The 14,411-nt window shown below is 44.7% G+C and overlaps 1 protein-coding gene across 2 annotated transcripts in view; it reads left to right on the plus strand.

The window, feature by feature from the left end:
- The first annotated feature begins 3,345 nt into the window (after positions 1-3,345).
- Positions 3,346-14,411, plus strand: part of PLXDC2 (plexin domain containing 2) — a 283,407-nt gene continuing 272,341 nt past the window's right edge. Inside the window, exons 1-2 of one of the 2 annotated variants that reach the window (XM_075419492.1) lie at positions 6,580-6,661; positions 7,888-7,999. Coding sequence is in view for 1 of the 2 variants with exons in the window: in XM_075419491.1 (XP_075275606.1) it covers positions 3,774-3,882 (109 nt within the window). In the remaining variant the exon portion in view is untranslated. Of the gene's footprint in view, positions 3,883-6,579; positions 6,662-7,887; positions 8,000-14,411 lie in introns of those variants that run through there. The other variant, XM_075419491.1, reaches the window with a different exon arrangement.

The following is a 14,411-nucleotide window of genomic DNA, read 5'->3' on the forward strand; positions in this document are numbered from 1 at the left end:
GCAGGTATTCTTCCAGGCTAGCACTGAACACTTACAGGTGTGCAGTTGAGGGGTGCCGCACCTGTACCTATCAGAGCACAATAGATAACAGCGTGTTAAAAGAAACAGAGAAAAGAAATATTCAAAATTCTGCTTTTCATAATCAGATGCAGTCAGCCCAGAAGACACGTAGGTTTAAAAGACTATGTTCATATCAAAAGAAAAAAGACAAAAAAAAAAATGCAGATTCTTAAATTAATGTGTGAACGAGAGCAAGCACTTGCAAGCAGTATGACAGCGGAATACAATGAACAGGGAGAATCTTCCTGCCTCTCTGTCCTGAATGATTGATGTTATAATCAGAGACGCTGGAGCTATGTAAGAAGAGAAAAATAAAAGGCCGTATTCTTGATTGGTGAAAATTAAAGCATCCACATTGATTTCTATGGAGCCACTGCTGTTTATGCCACTGCAGGATACATCCCTAAGAGAGGTGAGATAATGTGCGAGGATGGCAAAGATAAAAGCACATGAGAGAAATGAAAACTTATTACAGGCACTGTGTTCAAAGTAAACACAGCTCATAACCTCAGGAAGTCTTCAAGAAGTTGTTCTTTCAGTTTTACTTGTGCTTTATAAATAACAATGAATGCATATACTTCTGTGTTATGAAAGCCTCTCCAGCAATGACATGTTGTCATTAATCATTATAGGATTCATTATTAGCTTTCATCTGAGGGTATTTGTCAGTGCAATAAAATCTTTTGCCTGTGCTTTTACACACAATTATACCAAGATATGCTATGTCCTGATTACCTTTTTTGTACAAGAGGGACGACGCATACAGCCTTTCTCAGCAAGCGCAATTTGATTTTTACTGTGGAGCACAAGAAGTGACTTCAGTGAATGCAGTGACTGTATGCTAACCTCGCAGCATGTCCACTGCAAAACTGACACACAACTGCACAGAGCATTGCAAATTAGGACTGTGAGACCTGGTATGTTGCTGGTACTTTTATCTGCAACTGCATGCTTCAGCTGACTATTGCTAATCCTTTCCTTTTTTCGGCATACAAAGTTTTTGTAGTCCATCTGTGAAGAATATAAATCTGAAACTGTAAACCTCTGTGAGACTGAGAAGCAGACGGCCAATAAAAGAAAGTTTGAGTTACCCTCATTTAGGCTTTTTTATATTATACAAAGGGGGCTTGAAGGATTTATTATTGTTTATTTTAGCAACACGTAAATTTTTCCTCAAATTGTTTAAATCTTTCATATTTTAAGATTCACTATGACTTTAGAATATGCTAACATGATTACAAAAGCCGATGAAAACAGATTTTTAAAGTTCTCCAGACCTAACTGCTCTTGTTCCTAACTAACAATACTGCCAACGAACAGCGGAGAGAGGAAGTCCTTCTTTAAGACTACCTCTGTACCCCTTCCAGTAAAGGCCAAAAGCTCAATAGCCCTCTCAGCAAGTCCAGCAAAATTTGGGGAAATTGGGCAATCTGACCAAGTGTCAAGGAAAAATACAGTATTCAAACAGCATGAAGAAATCTCCCTCTCCCATTTTGTTTAAGAAACAGGAATAACTTTAATAACAACTTGACCAAATCCGCACAAAAGTCTGTGGTGCAATCCAGATCACCTGGTATACAGGGTGGTCACACTTCCCAAATTCCCACAGATTTCAGCGAAGCCGGATTTCATTCCGGCTGTTACTTAGCATAAGACCTTCAGTGTCATCTTCTCTTAGGAAAGAATTTCTGCAGCTGTTTTTTAGCAATACTTGGACTGGTCGAATAAGATCTTTTTTTTTTTCCAAGAGGACGTGCAAAAATGTTGAACTAGAAGTGCCAACAGTAAACTCAAATGGATAAACCTTGCTGGTAGTATCCTCCAGTATCCTGTTTGAATATACATTGAAAAGATTTTGCAAATTTCTTCTTATACTTCAAATATACTTCTTATAACCAGAAGTGTTCTGCTTTGATTTACACACAAGCACATCAAAGATTAAAGAGCAAGACAATTAGCTGATGAATTCTTACTCTCAGAAACAGTGGTAAATTAAGGGAAAACACAGCCTCGTTACCGGTTGTTCTTTTGTGATTAAGTATTAGTTATCTGCTGTGTTTGACATTCTGTAGCCCTACTTATTTGATTAATTTAATTGTCGTCCTAATTAATTGAATTATTTTGTAGCAAGGGTTGAGAGGTTGGTGCATTCACTATTCTTTCACATGGAGCTCAACTGATTACCAGCGCCACAGTTTGCTGAACTGGTAAAAAGCCGCTGCCCGGTACCCCTCTCGCTGTCTGGACTTGACTGATGTGCCCTCTGCTAGTTCCTGTCTCCGCGCCGTTGTTCGCAGATTAATGTAGGGGATGGGATTATTCACGGAGCGTTAAATTAAGCATACAGATCTTTCTTTTTTTTTTTTTTTTTTTTTTTTTTCAGGAAAGAGAGAGCCCCCAGTCCTCCAGTCCGTGCGCTGTTGAAGTGACGAGCGTACACGAGCAGCTCTTCAAATCGCGAGGGGAAAAATGAAATAAAGTGGGGGGGCGGGGGGGTGCAAAGGGAGGCGGGTTTCCCCGGAAGCACAGGGAAAACTGGAGGGGCGGGAGAGGCAGGGAGGGGGATTCGGGGGTCGCGTTAGTTCGTCACTCCGCGAAACGGACGCATCTTCACCAAGCAACTTCCGAACGACCAGGCGACAGCGGGCTGGGTCTCTGCGTCCCGCGGAGCGGCGGGGCTGCGGCCGGGCCCGCGGGGCTCCCCGTGCCGCCCGCCGTCCCCCCTCCCGCCACGCACACGCCGCTCCGCGGCCGCGCAGGGGGCGAGCATCGGCCCCAGCGTCCCGCCGCGCACTGCAGCTTCCCGGGGTTAGCGGGCCGAGGCCGAGCGGCAGCCCGCGGAGCGGAGCCGCCAGCGGCCGGAGAGACGGAGCAGCCCCGGCGCCTGCGCCCCACCGCGCTCCTGCGGAGGTGGCCGGGGGGGCAGAGCGAGGGGGGCGGCCGGGACTCGGCCCCAGGCGAGACCCCCGCCCTCCCCTGCGCAGCGGGTCGGCGGGGGGGGGGGGAAGCGCCCGCCTTCCGCGGCTGCCCTCGGCCCCGCACCAGCACCGCCGGCCGTGAAAACCGCTCCGAAAGAGAAGGAGAACTTGTCCGTCTCCGTCCGCCGCTCGCACATCCTCTCCCACGGCAGATCCGCCCGCCCTCCGGGTCCTGCTCCCCCCCCAAGCCCCCCCCCCCCGGCGCTCGGGGCTGGCCCGCCGGCTCCGGCTGGAAGATTTACCCGCTCCTTTCCCTCGGAGGGGTTTTGTCGGTAGCGGTGCACCGAGGGGAGGCTCCGTCCTTAAGGCACCCTGCGGGGGAAGGGAGCTGGGTGGGGGCAAGCCAGGAAGGGAGGATCTCAGTGGCTCTCCTAAAATCTATCAGCAGGCTGCGAGGAGGGAAGAGTTTGGCACTTCGCGGGCGAGGCTGGGCTTGTTTTCCCCAGCGGTGATGCCACTGGACTGAGAGCGGCGCGGCTGTGCAAGTTGGGGGCACGGAGCCCCCCCCGACCCCCCGTCTTCGCCGCCCCCCAAAACCCGGTCCAGTGCCTTCAGCCCCGGTGGCTCGTCCCTGCCGCCCCGCTAAATGAGAGCTGGTCCGAGGACAGGGCGACTCGGCGCCTGCTAGGGCTGCTCCCCGCCGCGCCCCCCCGGACTTTCCCCCCCCCCCCCCCCCAAGACGAGGAGCGGCGCGCACCCCGCACCCCGGAGAGTTGTCTCGGCAGGCACCGTGCTATGGCGAGGCTGCGGAGAAGCAAACTAGCCGCTGGATTTCTATTACTTTTCCAGTGCCTGAGCGAGCGCTGCCAGCTCGCCGGTGGGGAGACGCCGAGGCAGAGCCGCGGTAAGCGAGGCCGGTACCTGCCGGGCGGGGCCGGCCCGGGGCAGCGCGGCCGGGCCGGGGAGGGTCCGCGGTCAGGGGGCCGCGCCGCCTTCCCGCAGCACCGGCGCGGTGCGGGCTGCGCCGGCAGCTCCGCGGGCCGCGTACCCGGAGGGGGCAAACGCCGCTTGGGGGGTGGGCGCCCCTGCTCCCGAGGGAGGCCCGGGGTGGCCGCGGTCCCCGCTTCCCTCCCCTCCCCTCCCTTCCCTCCCTCGGCTTCTCCGGAAAGAGCTCTCCGTTACTCCGTTTATCTATTTTAACGAGAATTCGGGACTTTCCTGCTTGAATAAATCTGCCCCGCGATCACCGGGAGCCGGTGCTGTTCCCTTCCGCAGCCCCTCGCGGGGTCCCCGGTGCCTCTTTCCCTGCCATGTACCAGACGCTCCCGAAGGCGAAGGGCTCCCACTCGAGCGCCGGGAAGGGAGGGATGGAGACACCGGCTCCCCCGGGAGTCCCGGGCGGGGGGGGGGGGGGGGCGGGCCGGGGCGCCCCGGTAACACCCCCCCCCTCCCCCCGCCCGCCGGCCCGCGGTGGGGCACCGCTGCTCTCCCGGCAGCGAGCGGTGGAAGGGGAAGCAAAGTTTCCCTGCCGATCCTGCCTGGGAGAGCTAGCGGGCACTCTCCTCCCCCGCCCAAGGCTTGCAGCCTTCCCTGGAAACCAGGCGTGCGGAGGAGCGACATGATGGAAGAAGCCCCGCGGGGCTGTGGGTCCTGCTCGTTGGGAGCGGAGAGGCTCGCTCAGTTGACCTGGCATTAGGGTCCTCTGGCCAGCCCTGCTCGGAGACACCTGTTCACGCGTGGCAGGCAGCACCTGTAGTGCTTTCTCTCGGGCTGCTGTCTCCCACGGCGTGGGGTTCGCTTGTGATCACCAGAGCCTGCTGTATCCGCATGCCAGTGCTCCGGAGGGGAAAGCTGCTCAGGGAAAGCTTGGTGCGTTTGCGGATAAACATTTAAGGAACAAGTGAGGAAAGTCGTGGGTTTTGTGTATCGGGGGACTGTGCTGCAGTAGCTTCCAGCTTATGGCTATTTTCAAAAGCTGTGCCTTTATACTCGGAATACCAGCCAGATTATTATCAGATGAAACGTGTCCACTGGCCTCCCTGGTACATCAGCATTGTCCCTTCCTGCTTTTTTGAAAGCTTTGATACAAATGTGCAGAGTTTTGTGGTCACAGCGTAAATGACCCGAACAAGAGAGACTGGGGAGTTTTTTGAAAGGTCCGGTGAGATAATGTGCCAGACAGAGCGGGGATTTTCCCAGGCAGGGGCCTACCACTGAGTTTGGGAATTGCTAAATGACAAGGTATCTCAGCAGGTTGCTGGGGCTCGCATGTCACTTGGGGCCAAAGGGAAAAACTTTTCATGTACTGCTGCAAAATCCATGCTGCTGCTCTCAGGGCTGTAAGCAGCAAACGTTGGTGTTTGTTAATGTTAGTTACAATCAAAAATGAAGTGTGGGGATGAGATTAGAAAAATAAAATTATCATGTTGTGTGGCAGTGAACTGAGCTCGCAAAGTTTATTAATCTTCTAGCTGTTGTATCCAGAAAAGAAAATGTTGGTGCTGACTAAATAAAATACAATTTATCAGTGGGCAAATAGTCACCACACGTCGCTGATTTAGGCTATTCACTTGTAGTAGTCATCAATGTCTGCACCGGGAGGTGCTAAATAGAAGGTATACCAACAGCTTGCTTCTCCTTAAAATGCTTATTAATGTCTTGTGTCTCCCTGAATGGGATATGAAGTATCCAGGAGTTTATAATCGGGCAAATATTATTCTGAAATTTTATACATTCTGAAGAAAATGTACCAAGCAACTGTGTTCTTCAACTAGTAAGACGGACAGTCTGATGTCAGTTTTGACAGCTAGGTGTTTTTAACTTTGGCTTCTTTTCCTTCCCTCTTGGTTAAAAAGTCTATATTATGACAGCAATAATTAAATGTTATTAACATAATCAAAGTTGTATTTAACGTGTTTCCATCATTCATTTTTGTTGTTGTTGTTTTTAATACTGCTCTTCTTTGGAAAAAGTGCAGTGAAGGACTGTGTCTAATCAGTAAGAAGGGGATGGATGTGGAGCCAGGGAAATTCAGCTTCAGGTTCTGTGAGTCAAAAGGTGCTGTTGCAAAGTCGTGCTGTATTTAGCATCTACCATATACCTTTAGATGAGCTCAGAGAAAACCTTTAAAAAATTAAAGTGAAAAATAAATCTTTGGAGTAGCTGCAGTTTCTTGAAGGAAGACTGTTTTGACATATGTTTCAAATAGTCACTAACAAAACACCTTATTGAAACTGAAGGAAATAACAGTATCAAGAAATGGAAACGTTTAGCATGCCCTGGCGGAACTGGAGCCAGGAGAGGATTTCCGAGGATGCTGCCACAGGGACATGTCATGATTCCAACAGAGACAGAAAAATAAACCGCACAGGCATTTTTTTTGCCAGCTCCTCAGAATTACCTTGCCGGGTAAAATCAGGTCGGATCGATCCAAGTCAAACCATTTCCTAGGCATGCCGGAGCTCGTCTGGCCGCCTCTGTGTGTTTTTAAAACCCCGGGTTTTTGTGACCCAGGTGGGAGCCTGGGAGGCCGGAGCGGGGTCGTCCCCGCTAGAGGGCGCCGCGGCACCCGCGCAGGCCGCGGCTCCGGGCCCGGGGCGCTGCGCCCGCCCCGCGCCGGCTCGGGGCTCGGTTGCTGCGGACAGACCCTCTGTCCATCAAGGACGGCGGCTCCTAAGCGTAAGGTGGGTGTGTGCACGTGCGTTTTACAGTGAACAAACGGAGCGCGGCACGAATTTCGTGAGCTGAAGGAAACGGCCTTTCGAAAGCTTGCACGACGGCTAAGGCTCCCGGTTGTTTGAGTGAGGGCTCGCGGCTTGCTGAAGTGTTGTCACGAGAAGCCTGGAAAATGTTACATTCTTTTGCAAACACCATCAGTCAGAATTAGGAGGCTGTTATTGTAATTTTTATGCTGTCAAAGCATATTCCGTAATCGTGGTATAATTTATATTCATTGGACTGCTGTTGTCTCCAGACATCAGCATTCAGAGAGGGGTAGAATTATTTTTATGGGATAAACTACTATGAAACAGTGTTTATCTAGCATTTATCTGCAGCCGAAACGGTAACACTTTTGTGTTGCCCGAGCTTTGCTCTGTTTAAAAACAACAAACAACCAAATCCAAACTTTCGTCATTACACATTAGGACCTTCAGCTTTTATCTTAAAAGAATCGAAAGAAATACAACGTTAAACAGTGTGTGTCAGGTATTTTTTCCTCTTGGCATTTAAAATTACTTTTTTTTTTCTCCTGTCCATGATATGTAAATGGGGACAATTGGGTTACAGTATCCCAGTGACATTTGGAAGTAAATCCAATGTACATATCATATGTATTTTTCCAAGAATTACCTTGAAAGAAGTCATCTTTTCTTACCTTTCACCCTCGTTCTTCCTTTTATGTTTTGTGCTTTTTGGCATTGTCATTTCCCTTGAAAGGGTGGTTTGAAATATTGCTAGTGAATAGTGGGTAAGTTAAGGCTATGATAAGGTTGACTTAGGTATTAAATTCAGTTTCACAGAAACTAATTTCCACAAATTTAGAGTAATATCAATACTCATAGTTCACTGAAGGTTTAAATATCCCTTGGGGAAAACAGTGGTTTTGGTTGGCTGTAAATGTTCCTCTCCAGAGTTTACATCTTCACTTAAAACCCAGCAAGCACTGGACTCAGAAACTAGGTTTTGTCTGACACTTAACATGGAGCTGATGATAAATCACAGGGAAACTAGCTCTTTACACTGTAAACAAATGTAGAAAACAAGGAAAGGTCTTTATAGTTTGGAAAGTTCTTTTGTTCTGGAGAACAATTTATTAACAACATATACAGGCCATTTAGGGCAAAATGCTGGGACAACATCTACTGTCTTGCTGAATACCAGATTTCTCAAAAACAAAATTGCATTTCAGGAGGGCCATTTCCTTTAGGGGAAGAGACTCCTGAGACCGTGAAGGAGGTACATGAGGGAATTCATAACGTCAGGTGATGAGAGAGACTGAGGAAAATAACCGCAGAGCTATGGTGAGTTAGTGTTTTCATTAAGGATTTTTTGGCATGTTTCTGGTGGAGCAGTGCTGCAGGTCCCTGCACCTGCACAGACCTCAGGAGGTGGAGGTTTGGACTTGTGTTTCCTGCAGGACTACTGTGAAGTGACGCCCAGAAGGTTGCTTTGCTTTGAATTATGCTAAAGACAGCTGTCACACAAGAAGCATGCTCATTTGAATCCTACCAATTTTCTCCAAAAAGGAAATAAAAATTTAGTATTAAAAAAAATAAAGTAAAAGCGTCATTTAACTCTGTTTTTCGTAAAAGTCACTGTGGTGTCGTTGGACTGTCTGAAGTACTGAGCAGTTCTGCTGCTGGTAACCTTGAAGGCGCTGGCAAAAAGAAAGCTCTACAGCAGCCCCAGTTTCAAAACTATCGAGGCCGCAGTCTCTTAGACTGAGAATACAGCTGGGGTAACTGGTGTGAGTATATTTTGAATTCTCGGTGTAGGTTGTGCTTCCTAAGGAAAGCTAAATGAATACCAAAGCAATGTGAGAAGGCAGTAGTTAAGGTAAGCGTGTGCTGGGGGCTCTCTACAGAGTGAACAAAAGGTAATTTGACATGAGCGTTTCTTATCCAGTACAAGGAAATGTTGCAAGCTTGCCAGGAGTGTGAAATTATATCCGACTATTAGGTTTGATGAGGGCTGAGCTGGGAGTGTTAGTGCAGTGCAGTTGGCAGATGTCGTATTTACTAAACTGGAGAATTGCACAATCGCAGCAGGAACTGGAAGAACCCAGGAGACTGCTTTCCATAGAGAAGTATGCAGAAAAGCCATGCTAAGTGCACGTGGGTTTTGTTTTTGTTTGTGGCTTCTGACAAATGAGCATAAAACATTGCTCTGAGGTAATGTTTGTGAATGCTGGGTGCTGTGTCACATCATGGAACGCTTCCTCCGCTTCCTCCTCTTTTCTTTTTCCTCATCCAACTAATAAACATAGCTTCAATTAGCACTCTGTGCTGTCAGCATTGAGCAATCAGTCGTGCTAAGTGTCCTTGTAAATTCTGGGTTTGAAGGAGCTTGTGTAATGTTTTCATCTCCCTTGACCAAAAGGGAGCACGTAGGAGTGTGTTTTCAAGTTGGATTTGGCCCAACCTTTTTCTCATCTGAAATGGGCAAATGGAGCAGGTTCTTAGGCCAGATCCAGGGTCAGGCTTGATGCTTGAGTTGAAAACACAGTTTCAAAGGTAGCAAACATCTTGATGGGATGATACATCAAAAGAAATGTAAGGGTTAATATAAAGATAGATACAAGACAAGACATCACAAGAGTGATGCATCTGCTCTACTCGACAGTGCTAAGATCCCAACAGATATATTCCCTCCAGGTTCAAGTGCTGCACTTAAAGAAATACGTGGCCTAATTGAAGAGTGTCACATGAAGAAAAAAAGGAAAGAACACGGCTAGAGAGAATAAAATGAAGAGGCGACATGGTAGCGGCCTTCAAGTGTGTAAAAGGCTTCCACAGAGAAGAAGGAAATAGCTTGTCCTGAACAACAAGCAAGGACTTCAGTTGCACTAAGACACACTTCTGAATGCTAGGGCTAGGACAGCAGATGATCGTTGAGTAGTCTTCATCACTGAAAGAGGTTAGATAAACATATGTCCGAAATGTCATCCTGTCCGGAAAGGCAGCTGTTCCTGCCTCGGAGCAAATGGCTGGACAATGTGACCTTTCAAGGTCTCACTCAGCTATCTTGAATCATTCGGTGTGGGTAGCTTGAAGTACACAAAGGTTCACCTTGAACTCAGCAGCTACATAAAACATTAGCATGAATTCAAGTGCTCTCTTAGCTTGAGGCCTTTTCCTCTCATTTGTCAGTGATATATGTGGCTTTAATGTGATTTTAACATACACTTTCTCTGGCTGCAGTCAAAGTAAAGACATTTAAAATGCTACTTCCTTAGAGATCTTATGTCATGAAATAAAGGTTTTATAATCAGGTTTTATTCTTATTTGTTTTAGAAGTTTTGTCTTTTAATAATAATACTACCTAGGTTCCATTATAAGCAGATATTATTTTTTTTTCTTTTCAGATATTCTCATAGTGACTTTTTTGGACTTTAGACAGGCATCACTTATCCTATGTCACTTTACTGAGTAAAAAATCCTTGACTTGAATAGGTAGAGTTCCACAAATGGAATATATAAACCTTTCCATTTAACCTATCTCTGGTAATATTTGAAGTATATATCATTTCACAGTTGATGCTAGGAGCTCTGGTCCTTTTCTTTATAGATGTAATTGAACAGTGTCAAAGGGCTGCTTATGTTACAGGAATGCAATGCCATTTGTAGTTTGTACTGCAGCTTTCTGTAACTGCTGTAGTTAGTAAGGCAGATTCAGTTGCAAGTTTCATCTGCATTTAGTAGCAGAATAGAATGTGTTGGTTATCCAGTAATAAGCACTTTGAGTTGTGTTTCATTTTCTCTTCTATTCAAGCATTACCTTTTTTTTTTTTTCTCGTTGGTCATAATGTGAATCCTGCAAATGTTAAATGGGCAGTACTGCATCTCGGCTGAATAATTACAGCTTTTCTCTTCACCAGAGTTGTTAGTAGGCTGGTTGTAAAAGGCAAGTGTCATCCATTGTAACATCAGTGTTTTCTGAAGAGTGAAGTTTTAAGGAGGAAGGAGTCCATCATTATACAGGTTCTTTTGATGAGTCAGCAGTTGAACTACAAATCCATTGAAAAATGCTATCTTGGCCTCCACAGAGAACTGGGAGCTAGCAGGAGTCTTTATTAATATAGTTGCTCCATGATATTCTCCAGCTGCATGATTTTGCCTTCCTGTGTGGGTGTATATGACTCTTGAATTTGTAAGCCAACCAGTATGTATTTGCAATTCATCCTCAGTCACCCTGAGATATAAACCCAAGGCCCTCTGTTAGGAATCCAGTCATGGCAGGACTGGTTTCAGAGTTCCCAGGCTCTTCTCTCCCACCCTTCACATCTTCACTTCCCTTTCTGCCTGCTGCGCAGATTGCTTCCTCCTCACTTGCACTGTTTCTGTAGGTCATGTAGCCGTGCTCTAGGTCAGATGGATCAGACCTGCTCTTGTTAGTCAAGTGAGATTTAAAAAAGAGAGAGAGAGTGGGACAGAAAAGACTACATTTTGGAAGAGGTAGGGGAGGAGGGAATAAAATTGTGTGGAGAATGAATGTAGTATTTTTAAACCTCTGAACATTACAAAACCTCTTAGAACAACATAAAAGCTCTGGAAAAGTAGAATACCTGTCTTCTTTTCAATACTACCAGGTGTTATATAGGCTTAGTCAAAAAATGTTCAGAGAAACAACTAGCTGAAATTGGAAAATTATGTTAAAGTTGACATGCTCTTGTCAAATATTTCAAATGGGAAGTGTCAAAACAAGTAATTTTGAGCTTCTTATTTTGATGATGATAAAATATCTTATTTCAAGTTTTTCATTTTGACTTTTAGATTAAAATCATCATATTAGTATGTGTAAGCGTAATTGAAAAGCACTTTGTTTGGGATTTTGTATGTGTGTGTATGTCATTTCATATTCTGCCACAAACATTGACTATTTACATTGTATCAGAACAAGATCAAAATTTTGACTGAGGATGGGACATTAACTTTCTAGTCATCTCTAGTAGAGACTTACTGTTGCTGAGAATTTGGCTACATAGTGTAAGCCCTGTAAGAACAGACCATTTTATCCTGTAGAAACCTTATTTTTATTTGATGACAGGAAAGGGAGGAATGGCTAAAAAAAAAGTTGTCTTGATCATCCAGTTAGGTTTTTCATTTTGCTTTATAGCATATTTCTCATTCAGGTTGCTTCTTGGTTAATATGATATTCATGAGGCAACTAAATTAAAAGAGAGCACATTTTCCAGATTGCAGCCACTGTAAAGATAATAGATTTATGGTTTATTTGCAATGAAGGCATTTATGGACTGGAAGCTTAGCATTTGGTATATTGCAGAAACCTGACCTCAATATCAACACAATTTATTACTGGTTCCTATTTAAATGTATATATACTAATCTAAACTGTAGTCTCAAAACAAAGATGATGGATAGGGTGAATCAACATTACAGATTGTCGTCAGTTCTGGTTTCCATTTACTTTTTATTACATCTATTATTCATTTTCTTTAAAAGCAGTTTGTATTAATAAAGTATATGTAATGCAATGCTTTTTATTTAAGTCTTGCATAATTTGCATAGTAAATAATTGAAAAGTATAGTTGTACACCGTGGAAGTACACAGCTTTTCGTGTTTGCACTCAACCACAGAAAGCAAAAGGGGTCTTTCTCCTATTAAACATCGAGCTAAGCAAAAACGTAATTACTTCCAGTTTTGCTAGTGTTAGTGTATTTACCCTTTCCAAACCTGCTCATTTCACTTCTAATACCACAGGCTTTTGGAGGCATTTCCATCTTTCCAACACACAAATAATAATAGTTGTAAATGGTCCTAACAATTTCTTTCCTATGACCACATAGCTAGAAGGGACCACCTAGGTCATCAAGTCTTTCCCCGGGATGAGAAGCTGTTGTGTCATGGATGTCTGTTCCACATGCCGCCGTGCACCGCAGGCCATCAGTGATGCTCTTCCCCATAACAATCTTCAGGCATGTGGTAAAATAACAGCAGCTGCAAATAGAATGTGCCACAAAAGATAATGAGGGCATTGACAACAGTTTAAGTTGCTACAATAGCAAAAAAAATTTAATTTAGTACACTTGGATTGAAAGCTTGTTCTGTCTTTATCTGCTTTTGCTTAGCCCATTTTTCTGTTTGGTTTTTGACCAAATATACTTGACTTTTTCAGCCTGTTTTCTTTCATGCACAATTGCGTGGACGTTTATTGCACTGTTGGTAATACTGGTTTTGTTTCAATCCAGTCATTTTCTAGAATAGCATAAATGACCTGCAAAATCACTCTTCTTATAGTAAACTTGTCAGTTTGGGGAAAAGGAACTACCATTATCTTTTGTCAGTCTCTTGAGCTAGCCATGTATGCATCCTGAAAAGGGGTCTAGTGTTTAAAAGGAGACAGATTTATACTCTGCCTCACCCGAGATGCCCGAGGGCTGGCAGTTCTGCCATACCAAGGTCAAAATTTGTACTTAATTGTGTATTTTTCTGGATTTTGGTGTTGGTTTGGTTTTTGTTTTTCCCACCCCCCCGCATATGAATTTGTGTTATTTCAGTTCCTTGGACTCATTTTAATCCTTTAACATTGTGTCTTAATGCAAGCTTGAATCCATCTTGTGTTCCTAAATTTGTTTAGCTACTTTCTGAGGTTCAGCCCCAGACTTCGGTTCCCATCACTCATCAGCATGCAGATTATGCGCTCTACTTCTCCATTGCTATTTGCAGGCCACACTTGTCTTACAGCTTTCTCAGTTATTTCTGTAATCAACATAGCTACGGGCTCCATAGTCATTAGTATTCTTATTCTTGGAAGACATTGTAGAAGTGAGGTAATATCCTAATTTTACAAATAGGAAGGTGCTGTTGAAAAAGTGACTACCTTGCCAGAGTTAAAAATGCATCATTTGTGTCTCAGTGTATGAGTTGCTTTTTTCTGCAATAGCCCAGTAATCTTTCCAGTTTCCCCATGCTTCACCAAATTAAGGGCTGTAATTTCTCTCTTCGCTTTCATCCTTGAATTCCGTAATCTAAATTTTTAAATCCCAGTCAGATCTTTCATCAAATAACCTGTGTCAGTCTGAGAAAAAATCCAGATTAGAGTTGTCTAAGGGCTCTGATCAGTGCAGAGACAAGGCCTAAACTGGAACTGCTGTGGATTTTGCCATTTCTGATGTTCCTCTCCTCACTCAGGACTGTGACAGGAGAAGGATGTGTCTCTCAGCTGTTTATATAGCAGATTCCAAACTGCCATGTTTTATAGTCTAATATAAGGAGTTTCTTTCCTAAATACATGTGTGTCTGAAGGACAGACAAATATTGGGTCAGATTTCTGCTGGTTGGCACTTTAACAACTTGGAAGGATTATGTCCCAGTCTTCTTGGTTTTGCCATTGAATTCTTGGGAAGAAGAGAACGATGATGTTTCACAAATTGTAAAATTATTTTTCCTGTAATTAAACTTTGAGAATGATAATCCAGATTCAGTAATTACTGGCCAGAAGAAAGATTTTCAAAGCAATCAGTTTGCAGCAGTGCTGACCCGAGTTTTTTGACTGTTTAAAAATTTTGTCCTCCTCAGAAAATGAGCATTTTAAGAGGCAGAGTACTATTATTTTACTGCACAAATAGGATAGCGGCTTTTACTGGGAGTGTATCTTCATGAACTTTTAAGTAGAAAGATTATTGACAAATGCTGCATAACTCTTGTATTTATATAGAGTCCATGTACAGTGCTGTGCCTGTGATGCTATAA

Source organism: Opisthocomus hoazin, chromosome 4 (assembly GCF_030867145.1).
Source record: "Opisthocomus hoazin isolate bOpiHoa1 chromosome 4, bOpiHoa1.hap1, whole genome shotgun sequence".
Lineage (NCBI taxonomy): Eukaryota > Metazoa > Chordata > Aves > Opisthocomiformes > Opisthocomidae > Opisthocomus > Opisthocomus hoazin.